This window comes from Acanthochromis polyacanthus, chromosome 12 (assembly GCF_021347895.1).
Source record: "Acanthochromis polyacanthus isolate Apoly-LR-REF ecotype Palm Island chromosome 12, KAUST_Apoly_ChrSc, whole genome shotgun sequence".
Lineage (NCBI taxonomy): Eukaryota > Metazoa > Chordata > Actinopteri > Pomacentridae > Acanthochromis > Acanthochromis polyacanthus.
This window is the reverse complement of record NC_067124.1, coordinates 26,131,183-26,155,674: the sequence shown is the minus strand read 5'-3', so window position 1 is coordinate 26,155,674 and position 24,492 is coordinate 26,131,183. Positions and strand designations below refer to the sequence as shown.

Sequence of the window (24,492 nt, the reverse complement as noted above, 5' to 3'; positions counted from 1 at the left end):
TTAATGTGATGTGCACCACGTTCTTACCTTTCTTTGCAGCTTGATCGTCACAGTTTTCGAAGGTGCACGGTCCCCAGGCGCCCCACGGCGACACCTCACAGTCGATGGGACAGGGGATTTGGCACAGCTGGGATCTGTTAGGGATCGGACCCTCACACAGCTTGTTTTCCACAGGACGGGAGGCTGTGCAGATGTGCAAAAGGGAATACAAAATAAGCTACACATAAAACTGACCTGATTGTGAGGCATTTTTACCAGCATTACAATCAACTGGAACAAGGGATACAAAAATGTTTATTTACTTTTATTTCTGGCATTAAAATCCCTATAGAGTAGATGAGAACTCAGAGAACAAAAAAACATGCCTGTGATGTAGACACTATTACCCCTTTGTTTTGTTTATCGCCTCCCTGTTAGCATGTCAGAATGATAAATTAGCAATGATTATCTCCTGCAGCGCCTTGCTAGCGGCATAAAACATAGTGGAGCCCTGCCCACTGACTCTCAACGGAGACATGGAGAGAGGATGCAACAATACAACACCAAAGGTGTGAGAGAACAGTGACAATGCCTTGGCTCATGTTTATTCCATGAGGTGTAATTTGGCATGCACTTTCCCTCATCGTGCCATGTTGGATTTAGAAAGCCCTTTACATGATGCAGCTGGTAAGTGTATGCCTGTCTGAACTCCCACCGCGGAACTTCGAAAGAAGAGATGCTATCACAATGCAAGGCACAGCTCTATGACAACTATGTTGAATACACATTTACATGTCTGCCCAACTGTGCCATGATAAATAAATCTGATGTGTGGAGTTCCGGAAGATCCTGAGTTTATGCATTCATGCATACACATTTTGCATCTATGGTGGTGCCAGTGGAATTTCAAAGCAGTGCTACTGTATCTTCCAGAGCAGTGAACAGCAGGTTCTTTTACTCCTTTTGGGTCTTTCTTCAACAGTGAGCGGAGATTGATGAGAAATGTGTAGACAGCGGGTGAAAAAGAGAACTTTTGATATGAGCCTGCCAAAGATCTTTTTTTTTCTTGAGCAGAGTAAAAGAAAATCATGTTTTCTCCTTGTTAACAAGTCTATATGGTGTTTTATTGAGCAAAATAAGCAGTAAACAGGATTTCTACACTGAACTAATCCTACAAACTTGCATCATGGAGATTTTGTATGATTATTTTTCTTTGGAATATGTTTCCGGTTCTCATGTATATAGTTGAATTACCTCAACATTACAAGTGAACTTGCCACTAGTCAACTTTTCATACGGTATTTTCCTGTATTTTTTTTTAAAGTATTACATTAGAAACCGCAATTGAAAACACGATGATAATGGAAAAAAAACATTCACAACTGTGAAAAGAAAGATTTTACACTTGGTTGTGGCGGTTTGTGAAGAGTTAATGCACATATATGTGAAGAAAACACTGCTTTTCTGTTCTGGGTAATTAACTTGTCTTTGACTCCAGATGGCTTGAAAAATGGCCGATACCAGTTGACAATGAATAATTACAACTTCCCAATTGAACACTAATCTCCATTTATGTTTCACTCTTAGATGGTTAAAAGTTTGCTTTTTGTTCTTCTTTGAGGTTTTGGCGTATTTGGCAAAAAAATAGCATAAAAACACGATGCAGCCTAGTTTGTTTACTCCAAAGCAGTTAATAGAAGCAAGCCTAATTGGCATTTTTTTTGCGACAGTTAATCTAAATTTGCTCAACATAGAGCAGTTTTACGGTGTTTGAAAAAAGTTGTAGGTGAGCTAGTGTGCTCGGGTGGCAGAGGAGTGATTGTAAAGAGGGGTGAGGACTTTGCAGATCGACATATTCCAAAGAACGCACCAGTGTAGAGTTACATCTAAGCCATGTTGAGGAATGAATGTATTATTTCCATGGAAAAACAATTACGATAAATTATCTGAGAAGGACTTTAAATATCAAGATTGATACTACTGAAGCTACCGTCGACACTACTTATCCCAGCACGACAACTAAAGAGAAGGAGAAAAAGTCCTCCTTGTTCACTAATTACTTCGTTAGACCCTGTTCATTTGACAAATCAAGGGTTATAATAGCAAGCTGTATTGATATGAGAGATATAACATGTTAATTAGTAAGCTTGGAGATAAAGGACAGAGACAGGCTCATTGTTTCTCCCTATTTCCAGGTGTGTGCTTAACTAAACTAATCAGCTATTGTATGTAGCTTCATATTTGGCCTTTATTATCTAACTCTTACCAAGAAAGCCAACAAGTGTACTTTCCATAATGTCAAATTACTAATTTGAAGAAGCAGGCCAATTGTGCAGTATGCCAGTTCCACACTTCTAGGTTGTCCTTGTGAAAAGAGTGAGTCCTGCTCACTCAGCAGAAAGGTTCAACTCTTTGCCTGAAGCTGCACATTCTGACAGACACTTCAAAATCTCATTTCCTTTACTGTACATACATACGTACAGGAGAAACCTGCAGAAGCTGCGGTAATTTTCTGGGCTATATTTTAAAACGGCAATTAAAAAAAAAGTGAAACTGGCATGAAAGTAAAACTAACACTGAGTTTCAGAAGTACAGCTGATATCTTCAGTCCTGGTTTACAAAATGTTTCAACAGAAAACGTAATGCCAAGTAAATTTTTCTCAAATCAGCATAACCACTCTGGAGATAGTGTCTAATCAACTCATGACACCGCAGTTTTCCATCAACACCTGTTAATGTAAGCAGACTGTATCACTTTAATGTGAAGCTGCTGGAAAAGAGCAAAAGACTGAATCGGTACCATCTGTTGTAGCATCAGGGAAAGCATTCTGCTGTCCCTACACGGAAAGCTACGGCTTGTGGCACCTGAAAGACTTACACATATTCTATGACTTTTCTCTCCAAAAAGTGTGAGGATGGATTGATCTCCACTTTTCTAGTATTGAGTGATTAATTTCAAATGCATTTTTATAGAAGGTATTTAGAGATTCATACAAAAAAAAAAAAAATCCCTTCACATGTTCAACCTGAAGCATTTTATTTCCTGTATTCCAACTGTTCCTACAAGACATCTAAGCGCTTAAAGTCTCACATAGTCTGGAGAGTCGAGTCATAATTCCCTCACAACTGTACAGGGGAAGGCAAGAGGGGCTTTTGAAATGCAAAATGGCTAATTCCTCTTACAAATACACTGCAAGTCAAACACTGAGTTAGCTGAGCCACCGTTAATCCACGTCTTATTGGGGAACTACACTGACTTCAATCTTCTAACATCAATCCATTTGTGAATACAAAATTGAGGACCAACAGAGTATCGGTGTCTGTATGATGAAGAGAAAAAAATATCTCTATATCCTGCTTCTCCGTTAGTCCATTTTATAGTGCACTCTCCGATGAGTTCATTTTCCCATTGTGCAGAACTGACAACGGAGGGAAAAAATCCCCCATATGAGTGTAGCTTACTGTCTGCAGTGGAGGAGGATGTCTTGTGTCTCACTTTCTATATTCTGTTTGAGAAGTAAAGTTTTTCCTCCAGTCTAAGCTTTAACTCTTCTGCCCGGCTCTTTTTATTCAGAATTTCGTTGTAATACTCCTCGTCCCTTTGCTGGATTTGGCAACACACTGAGCACTCTGGGTAAAAAGCACCAGCCTGGGCTTGTATCTTTGTTGAAATTTGTATGTTGTACACATTTAACTATATTCCAAAAACCAAAGTATCACAGCAGCAGGGGAAAGGCTTTAATGTAATGTTAAAATCAGTACTTTGAATTATTTCTTTGAGATTAAATTTCTTTGCGTATCATGTTATCTTCAAAAGAAGGGATCGAAGGAGAAAGGAAGGCATGAAGGAAGAGAGGACAGGAAAGTAAATGGGAGCAAATGGAACAAAAAAAAGGAGGAAAGGAAGGAATTAGGAAACAAGGACAGAATGAAAGATGAGAAAATAAAGGAAACAAGGATAGAGGACAAGAGAGGATGAAGGGAGAAAGAGAGCAAGTAGGAAAAGAGTTAGAGGATAAGATAGTAGATAAAACAAGGGAAAAAATAAGAGGCAAGGGCTGAGAAGGAGAGTACAGACGAGGAAAAGTGAAAAGGCAGAGAAGAGGAAAGGAGATGAAGGGAAGATGGAAGGAGAAGCGAATGGATGAAGAAAAGGTAAAAAAAAGAAGAGAATGTAAGCAAGAAGAGGACAGGAGAAGCAAGAAGAAGAGGATAGGTGAGACGGGGAAAAGTAATAGAAAAGAAAATAAGGTAATGGGAGAGGAAATGAAAAAAGAGGAGGAGGAGGAGGGGAAGGAATAAGAGGAGGAAACAAGTACACAATAGAGGGAATGAGGAAAGAGCAAAGAGATCAGAAGAAAAATGAGGAGAAAAGAGGAAAAGAAACAAGAGTACAGCAGAGGAAAGATGAAGAGGAAAGGAGAGCAGATATGATGAACAGAGGAAATAAGGAAAGAAAAAGGGACAATGATAGAGGACCAGAAGTGGAAAAAGGACAGAGGGAGAGGAGCAGAATGGAGAAGAGAGGGAACACAGATAGTGGTTTGAAGAGGAGAAGATGCAATAAAAGGAAAAGTGAAGACATGGGGATAATGGAGGACAGGTGAGGAGAAACAAAGAAAGAAGACGGATAAATGTAGAAGAAAAAGAGAACAAGGATAGAGGTTAAAAGAGGAGCGGTTACAATGTGAGAGGAAGAGCAGAGGAGACAAGGATAGTACAGTGTAAGAAGTCAGCGAGAGGAGAGAAATAATAGAAGTGAGTGAAGAGGAGGGAAAGGGGGGAAAAAAGACGTGGGAGGCATAAATCAGGGGAGAGGCTCAGGCTTCGTTATCAGCGTGACTAAAAACACCTACCTGTAATCTGGAAGGTGATGGAGAGGAGAGGGGGGACACTAGGCTTCTGCTGTCTTTGGGTCTGACCTGCTGCAATTACAGGGGAGATAGTGCTATTAGCTACGCACACACTGGGGAGAGGGAGGCACTATCACACAAACACACCGACTGAGCAGAGACAAGCAGAGACTAATGCAACAGCAGGAGAGGCCGCAGAGTGCCGCACATAACAACTCCAGACTTGTTTACAATTAAATGTAGATAAAATCCGTCTTCTTTGGTCTGAGCAGTCGTGGGAAATAATTGTTGTTTGTGCTTCATTTGTTTTGACATGGTCAAATTAGACCCATAGCTAATGAACAAAAGCCACATGGACTTTTGGTAACCATACAAGGTTGGATATGTTCGTGTTGCAGGATAAGCAGAAAGAAAGAAAAATCTAATTACAGTCTTTTTGACTTATGAGCAGCAGACTTATCATGGCTGTTTGCCATAATTTAACTTCTTTGTATTCATGGCAGCTAGTTAATAAAGCTAAATATGAGCACTGGTCCCGTTTGTGCACTGTAGTTGTAGGATTCCAAAGCATTTAAAAGATTGGTTCAACATTTTGTAAAATATCTTTTAATGATTTAAGTGTCATCTCTGTGTTTAGTACAGAAGTGAAGTCATGTCTGAGTCATGTCATGCTCAAGCTACGGGCAGACACTCGGGGAAAATCGTATTTGGAACCTTGGTTTGGGTTAAAGTGATGTTCAGCCCAGATTATTTTGCAATGTGAGGAGTTTAAAAATCCAGACTTCTAACTCTGGAGTGGGTTGCAAAATCTTCAGGGTCGCCGTGATAATAGCAAACATGTTTGAAGCCTTTAAGATAGGGTGAGGAGCTCAAACATTCAGAGGGAGCTCAGAGCAGAGTTGCTGGGAGCTGGCTGTGGTGATTCCGACATCTGATTATGATGCCTTCTGGGGAGAGGTTTTCCGGCCAACTAGAAGGAGACCCTGAGGTAGACCCAGAACCCGCTGGAGGGGTTACATATCTCACCTGGCCTGGGAACACCTCGAGATCCTCCAGGAGCAACTGGAGAATGTTGCTGGGGATAGGGACATTTGTAAGGACCTGCTTAGCCTGCTGCCATTGCTACCTGACCCCAGGTAAGCAGAAGAAAATGGATGGGTGTTTGACATTTAGGTTTGAATCTCTGGACGGCTATGATTTCCACACTAGGTCCCAGAGCAGTGGACGCTGTTGCCAAGCATCGCTAAACATTCTCACATTCTAGTCCTTGAGGCTAACGTTAGTTACAGATAATAAAACTGATCGTCAAAATGTCACCTTCGGTTCTCGCTGAAGAATAAACACATCTTGACTGCCCAACTATTTTTCATCCACACTTGTTTCGCTTTCTGTGTATTCTTCAGTGTTTTTCTCACTACAAAGTATCGTTACAGCAAATTATTGCACTACAGTCTTCATTTTGTTTACATTTGCTCCTTTGCGAGATCATGTGTGGTTGCACTCTGCTCACTGTTTGCTCCCTCTGGCACAACAGCCTTATCTTATGTGTGTGATGGAATCTGATTTAAATTTCTCTTCGGATTTTAAAACTCCTGTAATCTGAGGCTGGAATTAGTTTAAACACTGTAGGCAGGAAAAGCAATTAGCCCAATGTCCAAAATATGCCTACCAACACCTCTAAAGCTGACATATAAAGATGTTTTTTTAAGCTGTGCAAAAAAACAAAATTACAATTTGTACTTTTGGGGGGTTATGAGCGACAAACAATGTCTTGGTGAAACACTGTCGGATGAAGCTTCCCAGAGTCTTGTCAGTTGTCACAGCAGAGTTGCCAGGTTTTGATGCTACTCTGCCTGCATATAGAACGAAACCTAAACCTGCTTTTTGATATGATCGCTGCACTATACCTGGAGATGCAGCAGAGAGGTGCTTTGGGAATGGATTACCTGAAATAGTTCCAGCAGCTTTCTCTTTCCTGTACTCGAAGCCTTAAACTGGAATTTTTAATGAGAAATTATAGCAGCAAAAAATGGGTGTTGTTCCACCTTGGAATTAATTTTGATCACTTCTGACTCCATACTTCCTCACAAAAAGGAGAAATAAATTGCTTTATCAAATCATTTCCTCCAACCGCCCCCCCCCCAAAAAAAAAAAAAGTTTTGACAATTATCTTTAAGTACAGATGTAAAAATATAAATAAATTTTAAAAAAAACACCATGTAAACAAGACAGCTTAAAAGATGTTTGAAGGGTAATTTTTTTTAGCTTCAGAGAGCCAGGACAGCAGTTTCTCTTTCTTATTAGAATTTATGCTTAGCTAGGCTAAATGTACAGCGCAGGTCTTTAACTCACCGACATGGGATTGGTATAAATTTTCTCTTCTCATTTTTTCAGAGAAAGCAAATGAGCGTATTTTTGAAAATACAGAACTACTTCTTCTGTATCTTCTGTCACTCCAGTCAGTCACACTGTCAAGTCCTACCTGAGCTCCAAAGACATTGTTCTAACCTGCATATACAGTATGAATAAAGCTCATCAGACAGAGGAGTTTTAAATCAGTCTGCTTGTCAAAAATCGAAAAAGATAACCCAAATATCAATTCTCACGAGGCGGGAAAGAGTGCTTTAGGGCACCATATGCTCCTGCAAACCCAAACCCAAACTTGCACAGCCTCGGCGTTGGAAATACGAGATGTCATTACTTGCTCTGAGATACTGATCTGGGGTCAGATCGAAGCTACTCCTCCATAAAGATTAAGGTTAAGATTTAGGAGGTGGTAAGCTGATTTTAGATCCTGCCCTAAGGGTGTCTTCCGCCCTTTTGCATGGTGATATTTATGCATGAGACAGGGGAGGAAGAGAGCGCTGGTTGCAGCAAACTTCACTGAGCCACTGTCTGCTTCTCTGTCTCAGTGGTATGCTGTGAGATTACCCCCTATGGAGGGGGAAGAAATCCTGCGCCAAGAAGATAAGAACTTTGTGCGTGTGTGTGTGCTCGGGCAAACTCTCACACACTAGTCATGCACATTTCTGTGCAGTCCTCCATGGCAACACCACTCTCAACGTGCTTGTATATATGAATCTTTAACTATATCTGTACACAGGTTCTATGATCACTGCAGGTTTTGCAGGTTCATGCTCTGAACTTTCCATTCGCCCCACAGTCCCTAAAGCACTTCATCTGGAAAGAAGAAATAAAGACAGTGGAAGAACATGAGTTTCATGAGGTGATACTTATATTGTACAAAATGCTTTGTCTGAACTGCCTCTGTTAAATCTTGGTTGCCAGACTCATTATTCTTTAATTAGTACTGATACACAGGGAACCAAAGGGCCACCGAGCCAATTCGACCTCTGAGAAACAATGCTGAAGCAGAGCAAATGCACTGCCAGCTCACCATCTCGCAAGATAATTTTAGCCCGATATCATGAAAAATCTGCAACAGATTAATCTGAATAAATATTAGTTTTGATGCAATGTGTCCCCAGAAGCTGTAACACAACAATGATAGACCTCATAACATAATAAGTAAAGTTTTCCAGCAGCAGCTCTTTATACCTGGAAATGGTTCATTCACCTTTTCTTAAATGCATATCTAAATTTGCAAGTAAGATGCATCCCTAGTTTTAACAGGCTGCAAATAAACTACCCATGTTTTGCAAAGTAAAGACTTAAATGATATGTAAATTGGTTGCTTGGAAACACTTTCAGCATCTTCCAATCAGATTATCTAATGGGGCCATAAATTTATTAAACCTACCTTACAATATTCAAAATTAATGTTGCTATTACTCTAAAATGTTGTCATAGCAATATTAATTCAGCTAACTAACTAAGCTAACCTCACACCATTTCTGTAACAACTTACACAACATGCATACATTAGCTTGTGTGGTACAACCTGCTGTAGTCTATTCCAGAGTAGGTTTGGTGTTGTGGGCGGTGACATCGGTTCATTTGGTTGGAAAAACAACCGAGCAAGGCAGAGTCTGTTTTTCTCTGTTATCCTTTTTAAGGCTTTCTGAGACGAGTCGAGGTAGACGCCTGCCCTCCCTGAGTCTCATTCTGGTGGAAGTTTCTTCATTTTACATGGGAGTTTTTATGACCTACTATAACCAAAGTGTTTCCTCAAGGGAATTCATGGATTTGTTGAATCTCTCTCTATAATAAAGCACAGTAAGGTTTTGACCTTGGAATCTAAAGTGCCCTGAGATGATTTATGTAGTGCTTTACGAATAAAATTTAACTGAACTGAATTTGAGTTTTGAAAGTAGGATTTAAAATTCAGACGTCTCCTAAAATCATGACATGAAAAACGTCCTAAAAATCACCAACAGCATAGATGTAGCAATATAGGCAGCAGTCACCAGAAAAAAGTCCAAAACTCCTGACATAGCATATTTATTTATGATAGTGGCTTTTGCAACTGCTATCTCAATGTATGTGTTGAAACTCATGTCACACAGTGTTTTCTTGAAAAAGTACCATTCCTGATCCTGACATGAACAGAATGTCAGACGAATTAACAAAATTAAAACCAAATGGCATTTTAGATGGAAATGTTTATCATAATAGACAGAAATCAGTCCTAACGCTTGGAAAATGCATGCCGTTCTAATTTTAACACAAAATTCTCTTTGAACATGTTTCCAGACTTGCTAACTTCCTCCCCCTGGTTGCGTGAGAGGAGGATCTATCCCCAAAGGACAGAAGTTGCACCTAGGTGTCTCACCTCCTCTCAGACTTTGCGAGTCTCTCACGCGATCAACACGGTCGGCCTCCATAAGCTTAGTCTCAACTAATGTCTTTAACACCATCTTTAAGAGGGCAGCATTGACTCTAAGCTGGCTTGACAAGTGAAAAGGCCTTTGCACTGAGACAACTGACAAGTAACAACAGGACACAGGAGCAGACAAATCCCTGTTCTAAGTGACTTGTGATTTGGTTTCAACGGAGAAAAAGGTGGCAGGTAAAAGTCTGTATATGAGTAAAAATCAGGTAAGGAGTAATAATGTGTAACAAATCATCTAGACATTCAAATTCTTTTATTGATTAATCAAAGGACATTTTATTACACTTTGATGATTGCCTTAACAATAGAAACATATGAAAAGACAGTAAACTAGGCACATTTTAGACAAGTTTCCAAAATTACGCTAATGTATGTTACTTGATAGGTCATTTGTCAAAAACGTGCCTAGTTTACTATCTTTTCATATGTTTCTATTGCTAAGGCAATCATCAAAGTGTAATAAAATGTCCTTTGATTAATCAATAAAAGAATTTGAATGTCTAGATGATTTGTTACACATTATTACTCCTTAGCTGATTTTTACTCATATTTGTAGACAGATTATTTTAAAGAAGTGTTTATCATTGCAAAGGAAATATTGTTTGTCATTGTATATTTGGACATGAACTGAGTCAACATGCAGGCTTATGTCTATTACAAACATCTATGCAATTATCTGCTACAATCCACCAAGGACCTGCAGTTCTACACTGTGTGGGGGATTGAGGGATGTAAGAGTGTCATGCCACAGTGCTTGATCAAATTTACTTGAGCTGCACTTGAGAATTTAACTGATTTGTTTCAGGCTGAGCTGTGTGATGCTGCAATATACATTTTGACTTTGGTTACAGTAGAGAAGAAACATGGCCTCTGAGATTAAAAACCTTGTACGTGACTGCTTTAACAAATTACTCATACAATAATCACTAAGGAGGAGCAGTGCACAAAAACAAAACACTGAAATGAGAACATCTGGAAAATTTGGCATGCAGACGTAGTGGAATGTGTCATTTCTAACATGTTTATTGTAAATGATTTTACGGCATGAAAATGTTGAGAAATAGAGCCAGTAGAGTAAAGGTTGTGATTCACAACTTGGTGCAAATCTGTACAACTTATCACCTTTCAAAGCTACATAAGAGAAATGCTGATGCAATAAGAGCCAGCTCACAGCTTTATATCCTCAGACGGGTCCTGTCTGGCTGTTCTAAAGTCCAGCCTTAAATCTAACATTAGCTGTGCTTTTACCATCAGGGCCTCTCAGCTTTGGAACCCATTTTTATGGACTTGCTTTTATTTAATGTAGTCTTTTTAGTCCTTGTAGGCTTTTTATTGCTTAAATTTTTATTTCTATTTATTAATTTTGACATATTGTTTTGTTTTTTTTTACATTTGTTTTACCTTTATCTTAATTGTTGCTACATTGCCTTCTGGGTATCCTGCTTTTGTTTTGTCTGGCAAAGCACTTTATAATCCCTTCTTTTTAAAAGTGCTCTATAAATACAGCTATTCAAATTATTTTTGCCTTTCTTTTCTTGCTTTGTGTAGCAGTGCAAAATTTTGCAGGTTTAGTTGGCACAGAAACACGTGGCTGCTCAAGCAACCTGTGCAGTGACGCCCATACAGTGCACAGGTAGGCAGTGCACATAGTCAAGAAAGGCAGGTAGGTCATCCAATTATTTATTGTGGACCAAAGCCAACGACAGGATCAGCTTTTTACAATTTTTTAAAATTATTTTTGTATTATCAGAGCATTTGATTTATTGATTGCTGTCAGGATGTGAAGCGACTTCCAATAAATAGAACACAAAGTGCTCCTTGAGTACTGTGCGTACTCTAGCTTTACAGCTAATCAGTCATGTCATGGCTAGCACCTGATCTACATAATAATAAGATCAGTGCTGGCACTGATGCCAATCCAGATATCAGATTGGTGAATTGAGCAAGTTTGCAGTGGGTTTATGCTCGAAAGGACAGCCGTCACATCAGATCTGTTTTTGACAGTCCAAAGCCTACAGTATGTAGGTAAAATTATGCCCACAGCTTTAACAGCATGTTCCAATGTAGGATGTGACTAAATTCAGACAAAGAGAACAGTCACATATATTGTTGACTTTACCTTTTTCTTTTTCTCGAAGATCATTGAGGTATTTTAGAAGCTCAGCATTGGCCTGGACACAATAAACTTCCCGAGTCTGCAGGCCTCCTCCACAAAGCCCCGTCAGGTTATAACGCCGACGGTCTTGTTGGCTCAGCAACAAGTCAATCCGGCAGTCGCTCCACTCTGTGGTTCTCCATGTGTAACTAGAAAAGCAAACAGCAAGGAAGCATGGAAAAGAGTTACAGAGTCATGTGTGGGAGTAACCTAACTTTAGCAAGTAAAGTGTTTTGCATAATTACAATGAGTTTAGTCGACACTTTTTACCTTACTGATGCACAATATGCAATTACAGGATGGTGAACTACTGGTTTAACCATTTCTTTACCCAAAAATAGAACAACTGTGTTTGAGCACATATTAGGTTTTCAGGGTCACCAGCGGTATACAATTTTTGCTTATAACTCTGAATCATTATCACAGTCTGCAGGATACAGTATACCCATCCCATTATTTACCACAATAAATAGTGATGGAAAATAAAATGACTACACATGGAGCTACTCAAACAGGTCTTATCAAGCATGAGGTCTTTCAGTTTTAAACAAATTTCTTCATTTCACGTTCATATTTTGTCAGACAATTTCGACATGTATAAATGATGAATAAATGTACCACGGGCAACACGTGACAAGCCTGACAGAAAGTCAAACATTACCACAGATGATTTTAGCAGGAAGTGTTTTTATGCCCCAGTGATAGATGTGTAAAGATGTTATTCAAGTTGAAACTGAGCCATCCACAAATCTGCATTTCTATCTTTGTGTGTGCATTTCTGGGATTCAAATATCCTTACAGTTTCCCTCCATTCGTCTTTACTTTGTGTCTGGCACTGCCCCAAGCACTGAAACTAATCTATCTCCATATGGTAGTTCTCTCACAAGCGCACACACACACACACACACACACACACACACACACACACACACACACACACACACACACACACACACACACACACACACACACACACACACACACACTTACACGGTCCATGGGCCAACCCAGAAGAGCAAATTAGTTTGGTGATGTGTGTAAAGAGAAGTCAAAAGGAAGCATGTGCAGCCTCAGCCAGGCTGAACACCAAACACTTTGATTTCACTTCATTTGTTCCTGAGCTTTATTGAAATACAGAATGAATCCCTGCAGAGTTTCATAGCAGGTTCTTTACAATGCTGTAACCAAGGAGGAGGGTATTATCACCACACAGCATGCAATTCTATCCCTGTGAAACACTGTGCTAAGCTATGAAACCCACATCTACACTTACAGTCAAATTCAAAAACCCCTGGTTACTCCCTGCTGTGCTCCCTGCCTCCCTCCCCACCACCAGAAGGAACTCACGTGGCGCAGGGCGGCACGCCATCACCCTGAGGTTCACAAGACTCCGACTCCTCCAGCGGTGGGCACTCCGCCCCCTCACCCACAGGGAACTGGAGCACCTGTCTGCTCCGAGTGCGATTTCCTCTGGGTGACTCGGGGTCCAAGCAGGTTTTTGAGCAGGGACTCCAATCGACCCAGTCGGTAATCTGGCAGTCTTTAGGAAGGACACAGGACTGGACAGTGAGTGGTAGATCCCTCATTGTGCACAGGCTGGGAAAGGATAAAGAGATAAAGTGTCAGGAGGAAATGGAGTGATGTAAAGATTATTCATAATCAGATAAAAAATAATGTCATTCCATGTAAAAAATTTTAGAAAGAAAACACATTCTTTAGGAAAGTATGTAATAGCATTTTGACTTTTATAATGATTGTTTACAGTCAAGCTTCAGTTTAGTATTTACTGAATTAAACAAAATAAACATAAAATATTTCCACATGCAATACTATCAAAAGCAAGATGATCAAAGAAGGAATGAGTAAAACCATTGACACACCAGTTTAAACCCTGGGTCAAACACACTGCATGTCATATATTTGAAGTCTTTACTGATGTATTGTTTTAAAAATACAATTTCAACTTGAAGTCTATTGACTTTTCAGAACAACTTGGAACTCCAACAAGACCACTAGACAGGAACATGCCAGGTTTTGAGACCTAGATACAGTCCAGCACATAACTCCCAATAAAAAGCACAACGTCCCAATTTTACATGTGATATTTTTGCAGATGAAACAAACAAGATACAATATGTTGATTAGTGAGCATTGAAGGTGTCGGTAGGCAGAGTATAATCTCTAAACAAAGCCAGGAACTTTATGCTTCACTAAGTTAATTAGCTGCTGGCTGCACTGCCATATTTAGCAAATACACCAATCAGCCACAGCAGTAAAACCACCTGCCAAATACCGTGTTAGCTCCCCCCTGCTGCTAAAATAAGGGCATGGACATGGAACCTCTGGGAGTGTGCTGTTGTGTCTGGCAGCAGGACATTGGCTACAGATCTGTCGGTTCCTCTGTGGATCATGCTTGTTCTGGTGCATTCTGCAGATGCTTTATCATATTGGTATCAGGCTCTTTGTTGTGTTCCTCAGGCTGTTCCTGAGCAGTTTTTACAGTGTGGCAAGGTGCATTGTCCTGCTGGGATAGGCTGCTGGCGGCATGGAGTTGGGTGTTTAGTCTGCAACAGTGTTTAGATGAGCCGTAGAAAAATCCACATGCATGTCAACACCAAAGGTTTTCCGAGCAAAACATCGCATTGTAATGAGATGATCAATGTTACAAACTTTACCTGTTGGTGTTTTTAATGTTGTGGCCAGTAAATTGAAGATAACTGTAATAATTTTAAAAACATAAAACAAAACTGACTGATCCATAATCATCTCACGACTACACTTCAAGAAGGATGCAGTTAGACACTTGGTAAAGCCTCACTACAGTGGAGTCAAAACCTTAAGTTCCCTCTGACTGCCATTTCACTGTCAATGTGCCGAGATGTCTTACGGTTTTAAGGTTTTTGCATCAACAGAGCAACAGATATGACATTATGTGTGCTGTGCAAAGCCTTGAACTGCCTGCCCTTCACTGATGTCACACTGGCATTAGTTGCTCTCATTTACATACATACTGCATAATCAATTTCACATTAAGAGTAAAAGAGGAAGTGGCTTGGCATGGTGTGTGTGTGTCAATAAGTCTTAAGTGCTAAGACAACAAAAACAACCTCTGATCCGTCATTCACACGCATCTTTTGATCATCTAAACAGCATTTAGATGTAATGAATAACCCGTCCTCTATGGGTCCCTTCCAGATCATTAGAAATTTGTTCTAACTAAAGCCGACTGCTTTCTGCTACTCAGTCTGGATGTCTCTCCCCTTGAGGCGATGCAGCTGACGAGCTATTAGTGCTAATTACAGCTCTGCTTCATTTAGAAACCTCTCATTTAGACGTTGCCACCACACTTCACCTCCAGCAAGTCAGACTTTGGGTATAAATCAGGAAATGCATGAGCTGAGTATGAGCTGTGTTTCTTTTTTTCTTCTTTTAACTCCAGTGTCTTTGCAGATTAAAACACCTCTGCGGTCTTTGAAGTGGTACTGAAACGACACTGTCAAAAATCTTAGTTTTGTTTTTCTGCCAAGCACACTTGGTATGCCGGCTCATTTTGCTCAGGAGGAAAACAATAAGGAATTTAAACAGTGAATGTGATGCACTGAGGGTGATGGCTCGATTTCCTGTCTCAGATGGAACTTCTTGTGTTTTAAAAAGCCCCTAATGCAGCCAATGACCCATTTTCTGTGCAAGCGGATCCTTTGAGTCTTCGCCGTTTGTTGTGTGCATGCCCGAGCATTTTTTGTGGAGATTTCAAAGTTGCAAAGAGAAGTCATTATTTCTTCATCTCAGTCATTCAGACAGAATGGGGACACAATCATTCTCTATTTAAATAAGTAAGATGATGTCTGAAAAAGGCTCATTTTTAAGCCTGTAGGTTTTACAGTTGCTCGCAACAATGGACTCCATGGCTTCCAGACAAGATACAGGCGGTCAGAAAGTCTCAATATTGCAGCACTTGTGTACTCATTACTGAGAAATGGTCTAAAAACATGATTCTATGTGGGTCAAGTGATTAATGAATCCTTTTTACAACTTTAGAGCCTTAGAGAGGAACTCGTGCCAAAAAAGATAAGACACGAAATGAGTTCACTATATGTGAATCTAAGCACGAAATTAAATGATGTAATGTGATATATCCCAACACTGGCACAGGGAAAATTTCATGATGCAAACCTGGTGAACAAAACAGATGCAGAACTCTGAGTCATAAGGAAGTGGCCTGTTTGGGGCATGCTGAGGACTGCGCAGAAAGAAGCAGCCCACTGACAGATGCTCATCAAACAAAATTAGAAATGAAGTGAGCAAGATGTTCGCAGAGCGGCTGGCTAGGATATGACTGGCTTTCTGCTTCACTGGGAAGTTTGTTCCACTTTTCTGAAAGTGGCAAAAACAACTATGAATATTTTAGAACAAGAAATAAACAAGTCAAGGATTAATATTTATGCTCCTAAGGGCATGTGAGTTGTTTTCACGGCTCCTTTGAAATATTTGATCCCAGTCACTGCTGAGAGCTCAGCGCAAACAAAGCATTAATGAATAGATTTAGTACATAATTGATCAAATCTTAGAGTACAAGTGGTGTGTGACAGAAATGTGATATGAATGGAGGCATGCTCGACTGACACTGTCACTGATTCTTTCTAGGAGATCAGAGACCTTATGAAAGCCCCAAATTCAAGTTTCTAGGGAACAGCAGTGGCATTTCAAGTTACTGTCAGTCGAGGAACAGAGAACGAGATGATAGATCCACAGACACAGCTCTTTAGAAGAATAGCTGATTAACTTACAGTTATGCGATAAAGTCATCAGAGGTTTATTAGGCAAAACATCAATGCATGCGTAAAGAATTGTTGATAACTTCTTGATGCTTCACCAGTTTCATCGATGTGATCTACAGCTTTAATTAATTACACTGTCTAAAAAGCAGACATCTATGGACTTGTAACATTTTTGTGAACTCTGAATTTAAAATTGTACCAGAGGATATATTCTAATAGTTCAAAAGGTTCAGTATGTTCCTGATCCATAATCAGAATCATCGTAACTGTTGAGAGGAAACCACACCATGTCATGCACGTTTGTGATTTCAACATGGAAATGCAAAAGCAGCACCGTGTAAAAGTTTTCAAGGATCTCCGTCAACGTGACCAAACCTTCATGTCGAGACCAGAAGTGGGTCTGTGGCTATGATCCAGAGACTCAACAGTCTCCAAGACAGAAGAAGACACAACAGGTTGGGAGCAAAAAAATAGTATGCTTGTCGTTTTCTTCCACATCTACTGAATTTATCTCCCAGGATGAAACTGTCAATGTCAACGACGAGTTCTCTTGTAACTAGAGGACAGCATTCGGCGTAAATGACCTGAATTGTACAAAAACAATTGGGTGCTGCATCATGATGACACACCTACTCACAGTGCACTGAACATGAGTATGTTTTTGGCTGCACGAACACAATCGTCACTCGCCATCTGCACTGCTCACTAATTTTGTTCCTGTGCAATTTTTTCCTCTCTTCAAAATGAAATTCAAGCTTAGGGGTTGCCATTTTGACAAGATGAAGGAGATCCAGCACGTGTAGCAGAAGATGTCTGAAGCACTTTGCTACCAAGGAGTGTTTAAAGTGTGGCTGGAGGGCTGGGAGCAGTGTAGTCACTGCACAAGGGGACTATATCCAAGATGATAGAAACCAGATTTAAAGAGGTTGAATTTTTCACCAAAGTTATGCTGAAGAATTGTTGCAAATGGTTGTATTAGATGTTAGCACCTAATTAAGCAAGTTTAAATGACAATAAAAGCAGAAATTCAGAATTACAAGTAGGCTTTATAAGCAGCGCAGTTTCAAACTCTTTATGCTTTGAGGGGTCATCACATCACATAGCATAAGGGAGTCGTCTCTGCCTCAATGCACTGTGCAATGGCAGTGAGCTGCAATTTCGAAAGTTGGCCTTTTTTGTCATGACCTAGCATTTCAGTTTCTCATCATGGTGCATTACTGTCTTTGTGCATTTTGTCTAAACTCCACCTTGTAAAAACATCAAGTCCTCATTTTTTCTAACCGCAGAATAAGCTTCCATCTATCTTACTGGTAAACTGGACTGATTTTGGTCACTCTCCCTTTTGTCTGAACAAAGTTATGTAAAGTTTTGAGGTGGGTAAATAACCGTGTTACAAAAACAACACATAATGTTACTAGAGAACATATACAGACGTACTTAAAAAAAAAAAAAATCGGACTTAATTTCAGACATTAACTCACTACAGTCGTCAGCCTGCAAGTTTCTCCTAAAATCAGAAATGTTATTTTTTTTAAAGGCACACAGCTAACTTTTCGCAAATCATATATTTCAGTGCCCAAGTAATCCTCATTCAATAGACATAATCAAGCGTAAAGCTCCTAAATAGGATTGCACTGATCCACTTTTTCTGAGTTACATGTAAATTACAGTGAGTCCCAAGGCAATACTTAAGGTGGTGCCAATCACCAATGTTTAGTTACCTGTTATCTGTTCCTGAGAAACTCCATGAGAGGAATTTTTTCATTATTATTATTATTGCTTTTATTATGTATAGAATAGTGGAGACAGAGACAGGAAATCTGTGTAGAAAAATAGGGGAGAGACATGCAGTGAGTGAGTGAGTACTGAGAGCCATTTCATGTATCTTATTTCTTATTTTCAGACTGTGTGGCTGACAGCAATAATAACGGCAGTGAAAAAAGGTTAGATCCCACTTGGGTTTACCGCTATAAAAGGACTCATATACTTACAGCATGTATTCTGGCTAATAGGACCCCCTGAAGGTGTAATTCAGTGACCTATTCAAGTAATGATTTGTTTGCTGCAGGTTAAAATTTGGGATTTTGATCAAATCAGCTCAAAATTACCGACTTATTTTATCCTTTATCCAGAGATGGAATGACACTCTATCTGGCCAATTTCTTTATTTACATAATTGCAGCTTTACCTCTTAAACTTGACTCATGAATCACACATGATAATCCCACGTGTTTTTAATGTTGTGCAGCCATGCAGATTTTTAATTTTTTTTTGCAACCTGTACAGTTTATTTTAACCTTAAAATGCAAAGAAAACTAACCTTGTCCACGGTATTCATGACTTCATACCTTTGCAAGAAAAACATCTTTTGGGCAGCAGTTTGAGTGACGTTTCATTTGCTCACTTTTTCATGCAGTATATGATTAGACATTCATTTCAAAACCACAGGCAAAACATCAAATACTGCCTTATTTTGAAGAGCAGAACACAAAGCCGTGGCTAAGACTGATCTCCAGCCATAAAAGGAGTTTTTTCTTTGCCACTTCCATTCTCGGAAGTTGACATCAAATACACTGTACTGGCAGCAGTGCCTCATTGCTCTGACAGCACGGCAGTGACAAAGACGCAGCCGATAAACATCCTCCCCTACGTGTCACCTCTTGACAGGAAAAGAAAAAAAACTCACGAGGACAAATCTGGCATCATGTTCAGTGGTTAGAAATCCACTGTCTTAAGGAGCAGTACATCTTAAGATCAAAGCTACACAGAAAAACATGGAGCAGCTGGCGTACTCACAACACAGGAATGCATAAAAATATGCAATCATAGAGGGAAAAATATAGAAAATGAAGAGCACTAAGGCAACAAAAAGAAAGAAGTGCATAATTTCTGTCATATTATTATAAAAATGTAACTTACTTGCGTCCCACAGCGCTCCCATTCCTGTGCATGCAGATCACCTCCCTGGTCTGGTAGCCCACCTGGATGTCCCAGAAGGGACTCTCTTGCCGGTTGAGGCGGTTCCTGGTTCGTTTCTTCTGGATAAGCTCCCTGGTCTCTGGATCTTTGACTCCTGCCCGCTCCCTGAGCCCCTGACCTTTACCTTTCCTGCGTTTGACTTGCCGTGTTGTCCGGGTCTGTGGGAGGGCACAGGGGCTCCACGGTCCAACCCTGAGACTGTACACACCCTCCGGACCTGTGCAAGGCCCCGGCTTACAAGACTGGAACTCAGTTAGGTTGGGACAGACAGAACCTCCAAAAAGTGGCGGAACCAAGACACTGCGTACTCTGTTCCTGAGGCCTGTTCCACACGTTTTGGAGCAGGAGGTCCATGGTGAATACTCGGAAACCACACAATCCTGAGGGCAAGGGATCAAACATGCCTGCTCCAGGCGAGGCTTGGGCTCAAAGTACTCACAGATGGCATCCTCTGCTGGAGACCCGTCTGACTTGAGTATGCAGCCTACCTCCCGCGTCTGAATGCCCTCTTCGCCTCCACTGCATGTGAACAGCCGTGGAGCCCCAAAGGTCCTTGCGGATACTGGCACACACTCATTCCAGGCACCCAGTTTCCAGTCATAAAGGTCCTTGTGCCAGTCACACACACGGAAACAGTTTCTCTGGTTAGAGGGACGCTGGACCTGGTCACAGTTGGTGTGAAGCGTCGTCCAGCCATCCACATGGGCACACCAGACTGCCCGGCTTTGGCTGCCACCCGGGCCACAGTCGCTGCCCATGCATCTTCCCCATGGACCTGGGAAACAAATGAACAGGCTCAAATTACAACGAGGGAACATGTAAAACAGCAAATCTCAAGAGAGAGTGCGGTCCACTAAAATAGATCTTGAGAGGAAATCCAAAACGCAATCAAGACGCTGCACAGAAAAAGGTGAAACATCCTCTTATCATAATGTTTCCTAATTTTTAGAAATTTGAAGAATGATGCTTCTCAAACCCGAAAAGTCCAAATGTTGTGGAAGGTTGTATTGCACTGAGTTAAAACAAGACAAACACCTGTGGTTATGGTGGCCAATAATGCCACATGAAATGTACGTTTTGTAACAAAAATTCATAAGGAACCAAGAAAAACTTCTAATCTTACAATACTAAAGCGAGACTGACCTCATTTTGACCTGCTGTCAATAAAGAAAAAGCACGTAATGCATCTTCAAGGGTGACAGAAAATTCACATGCTCCTCTAATATGGTCCTTGATGTAAAATGTGTTGAAAAGCTGTTGGCAAGCCACAGCAGATGATGTGTGAGTGCAGGAGATTTGCCATATCGAATAAAAATAATATGTCACCTTGCTTTTGTGTTACACTTGTGTCAGACAACGATTCTTACTGCATGGTAAAAACTGTGTGAGAGCTATGGGGGCGGGGAGAAATGATTAGGTAATACAAATACAATGTGCAACAGTGGAGATTATGGGTGATCAAAGGGAAGTGTCTGAAAGCCAATTTACAGGGGCTGTGAGTTATCTGTGGCATTTATCAAGCTCTATTGGCAACTGGCAGAAACTGCCACAAACATCAATAAAACTTATTTCACAGTACACAAGTCTCTGGCACAGCCTTCTCTTATCCCCACTTACTAACTGCAGTTGAGATTCAACAAACAGTCTGAGAGGAGGACCGGCATAGTGAAGAGGTTGCCATACAATTGTTTTAAAAAGAAAACACACTATCAATACTTGACTCAAGCATACCTGGCTTTCTAACCTTTAAGGATAAAGCTGAAGATATTCTCTCCGCTTCTTTTTGTCAACAAATCCTATTAAAAGACCAAAACAATGACTCGATTCTGCTATCAAATACATCTGTTTCTGTGTAGCTAAACCCTGGTAGTGCTTATTCCTCTGCAGCATAAAGCTCTATTGTTGTCAAAAAGCAGGCAAAACACATCAGTGAGCCACATTGTTGCTCAATCCTTCGCTACAATGAACATAAATATCCACTAGCAATCCTAATGTGTTTATTAATCCACTGTTGACAATAGTCGCCAGTAAATTCACTATTTATTTCTGCTTGAGCGATGTTTAATAAACAATACAGCATCCAGCATGGAACTAGATATTTGTGACTCATTTTTTAAGAAGTGCATGTTTATTAGGAGCCAATGGGCTGTGGACTGAGTTCCACAGATAAAGAAAGAAAATCTCAAAGTATTGAGAAATTAACGCATTGTTTGTTTTTCATTAGATAGGTGGATGATAAGAGAAGCATAGACTAATAGCAGAAACTGTAAAAACTAAAATGTCTGGTTTTCCTGGTCATCCTCAAATCTTGTGCTACTATTCTGATCGAAAACCCTATCAACCCCTGTGCAGATAGGGGCCTGTTTTGTTTTGTTGTGTTCAGATCTGAGCTTAATTTACCTCTGTGGTTGTCGACTGAAACCCAAAAACATCATCTGTGTCAAACTGACATACGAAGGAGTGTCTTCCATGAATTAATCTCTGGCCTGAACTCTTTCAGAACTGAAATGCGTAATATTTCTGGCTTCCTTAATCTGTTTAAGCTACTGCAGTTTTAGGTTAATCTTCCTCATAGCTTCATTCTGACATACTCACCAGTGAGTCATGATGTGTGTGATATTTCTCATACATTTAAGACTGGAAAGTACATCCAGTGAAGTAAAACGCATAACAATGCATTAATAACCAAAGGATTAAATATTTTGCGTCCAAATGACTAATAGCTTGGTTTTGTTCGGATGTGTGATGATAATGTAACTACTACTTTATTAACAGTAAACTAAAAATATTCCAACGGCTGAGATACAGTAAATGTGTGCAACTCTTTCTCTTTGGAGACACTCATGTGCATTCTGCTGCTGTCTCATGGTATAACTAATAAACCCAAAGGAAATACTCAGCAAACTGACATTGAGTTTCTGCTTACATTTTGTCAAAACCTGGATTACATTCATTTTTGGTGAATCTTTTTAACTCTGATCTGCTAAAATTTGTCCTCATTTCATTAGTTTTGTTCTACAGACATTTCAGTTTGTAATATATATGACATTGTAGGGCAAAGAGTGAAAGGTGCTCTATGATACGTACTATGATTTTGGCAGCAAACCGTATGTATTGTTCTCTATTGTTGGATCACTACTGATGCTGAAATGTGGAAAAGCCACTTTACACAACTTGAAGTGAGAGACTGCATGCAGTTCAGACTTGTGTCTTAATGAAAGTGATAAAGAAATGGCCTGATTTAGTAAGATTGGCATCACAAATTCAATGGAAAAGGGACCATTGTGCGCATTCAGACATAAAACTGACAAGTTGAGATGCTGTCAGATGATGTGTCTGAAAGGCTGCAAGAGGCTTAGATGCAACTCTACAGCATCGCATCCTTCAGAGTGCGTGGATTTATTAATTGTCTGCCTGTTCTGACACCCAACTCTTTGCTGTAGCTTGAGCTCACCTACAACTCTCTTCAAACATTTTTGCACATGTTACACCTTATAGCATATTAAGAAACATCCTATGGACGTGTTAAAAAGCTTAAAAACTTGATTTTCACTGGTAGGGATCTATAAAGCTCAACATCTAACACCTCTATGGCTTACTTGAATGAAACATTTGGTAAACACTATGAAAACAGAAATAATGAATTTGTACTTCACTACAAATGAGATTTTAGTCAAAAATTTTGTGGTTCAGCCTTCGAAACATTTCAGTCTGCAGCTGAACATCCCTCAAAAGGAATAAAACAAAGATCATGGAAGTAATTTTGTGTTTCTGCAGAACAAAAATTTGAGCTGACTCCCTGAAAACTGTCTTAACCCAGCCAGCCCAGCTTCTACTCAAAGCCATTTGAAAAACACTAATTAACACAGGCTGCCTGTACTCTGGTTGTATTATCCAAAGGGTATTGATACTACAAGGGAGAAGAAATGAAACTAATTGGGAAGCTTCACATTTCAACGCACATTAACCTCTTGGCTAATTGATTGTATTAGCATGTGCCCTGGAGCTGACTGGACCCTTAGTGGAAAATGGGCAGTATGAGTAAGGGCAGCTCTTCCTGACCCACGTCCAAGTAAAAGTCCTGTCTGGCAGACAATCAGGAGCACGTTTCCCATGATGACTGCCTCTGTTGAGGCTCCTCCTAGTCTTGTCAATGATCTCATCTGCTGATAGATCTAAAAGGATCCATCTTCAGCTAATGTGATGCTGCATTGACGGGCTTACCCCTCAGTGTTTCAGCACACTAGATCAATGTTTGATGATGGAGTGATCTCTGTGCCTGCCAGGCATCTATAGCTCCAGACCACATCATGCTATGATACACTCACTCATCTGTAGAAACTGTTTAAGAACCATATTCAGTGGGTGAAATGTACTTAGTATTCCCCACACTTAGTATTCCTTAAGGTATTAGTCTACGTCCATAAAAGACTGTGTGATGTTTATTTTTAATCCAATAATAGAAAAATGTGACTTGGAAGTTTTGCCTCTACAATACAAACTGATAAAGACAGAGAGTGTTATCATCTCGAGAGCAGATATCGAGTTTTCAGGCAGGGAAAGAAATTGCAGTTGAGAAAATGCTCAACCAAAACCTAAAATGCAGCACAGTCTGACAGGTTCTCAGATACCGAAATAAAACACCTCCCACCCAAACCTAATCCATTCCAGACAAAAGTTATCTCCTCCAAGACTATTGTCTGGCACAGTCCCTCAATTCTCCTCCAGCTCAGGAATGTGGACTTAAACAGGTTCTCAGTTTATACAGGTCAAAAGGCTTGCTGATTTTCAACCTGCCTGATCTAAGAAAGTACAAAAGGAGACTTGTCCGATGCTGCATCATGTCCTCTTATGTGTCTTATTTAGTTTCTTACGTAGCAAAAAAGGCATTGATATTACCATGTGGCATAATGCAGACATTTTGCTGTGTGAGATCAGTTTGCAGGTTTGGCCACA

The 24,492-nt window shown here is 40.1% G+C and overlaps 1 protein-coding gene across 1 annotated transcript in view; it reads right to left on the bottom strand.

Moving 5' to 3' along the window:
• Positions 1-24,492, bottom strand: part of LOC110956001 (thrombospondin type-1 domain-containing protein 7A) — a 196,253-nt gene that overhangs the window by 112,758 nt on the left and 59,003 nt on the right. The window contains exons 2-5 of the mRNA XM_022201220.2: positions 19,477-20,311; positions 13,127-13,375; positions 11,744-11,928; positions 28-183 (exon numbers count right to left, since the gene is read on the bottom strand). Coding sequence (XP_022056912.1) covers positions 28-183; positions 11,744-11,928; positions 13,127-13,375; positions 19,477-20,311 — 1,425 coding nt within the window. The remainder of the gene's footprint in view (positions 1-27; positions 184-11,743; positions 11,929-13,126; positions 13,376-19,476; positions 20,312-24,492) is intronic.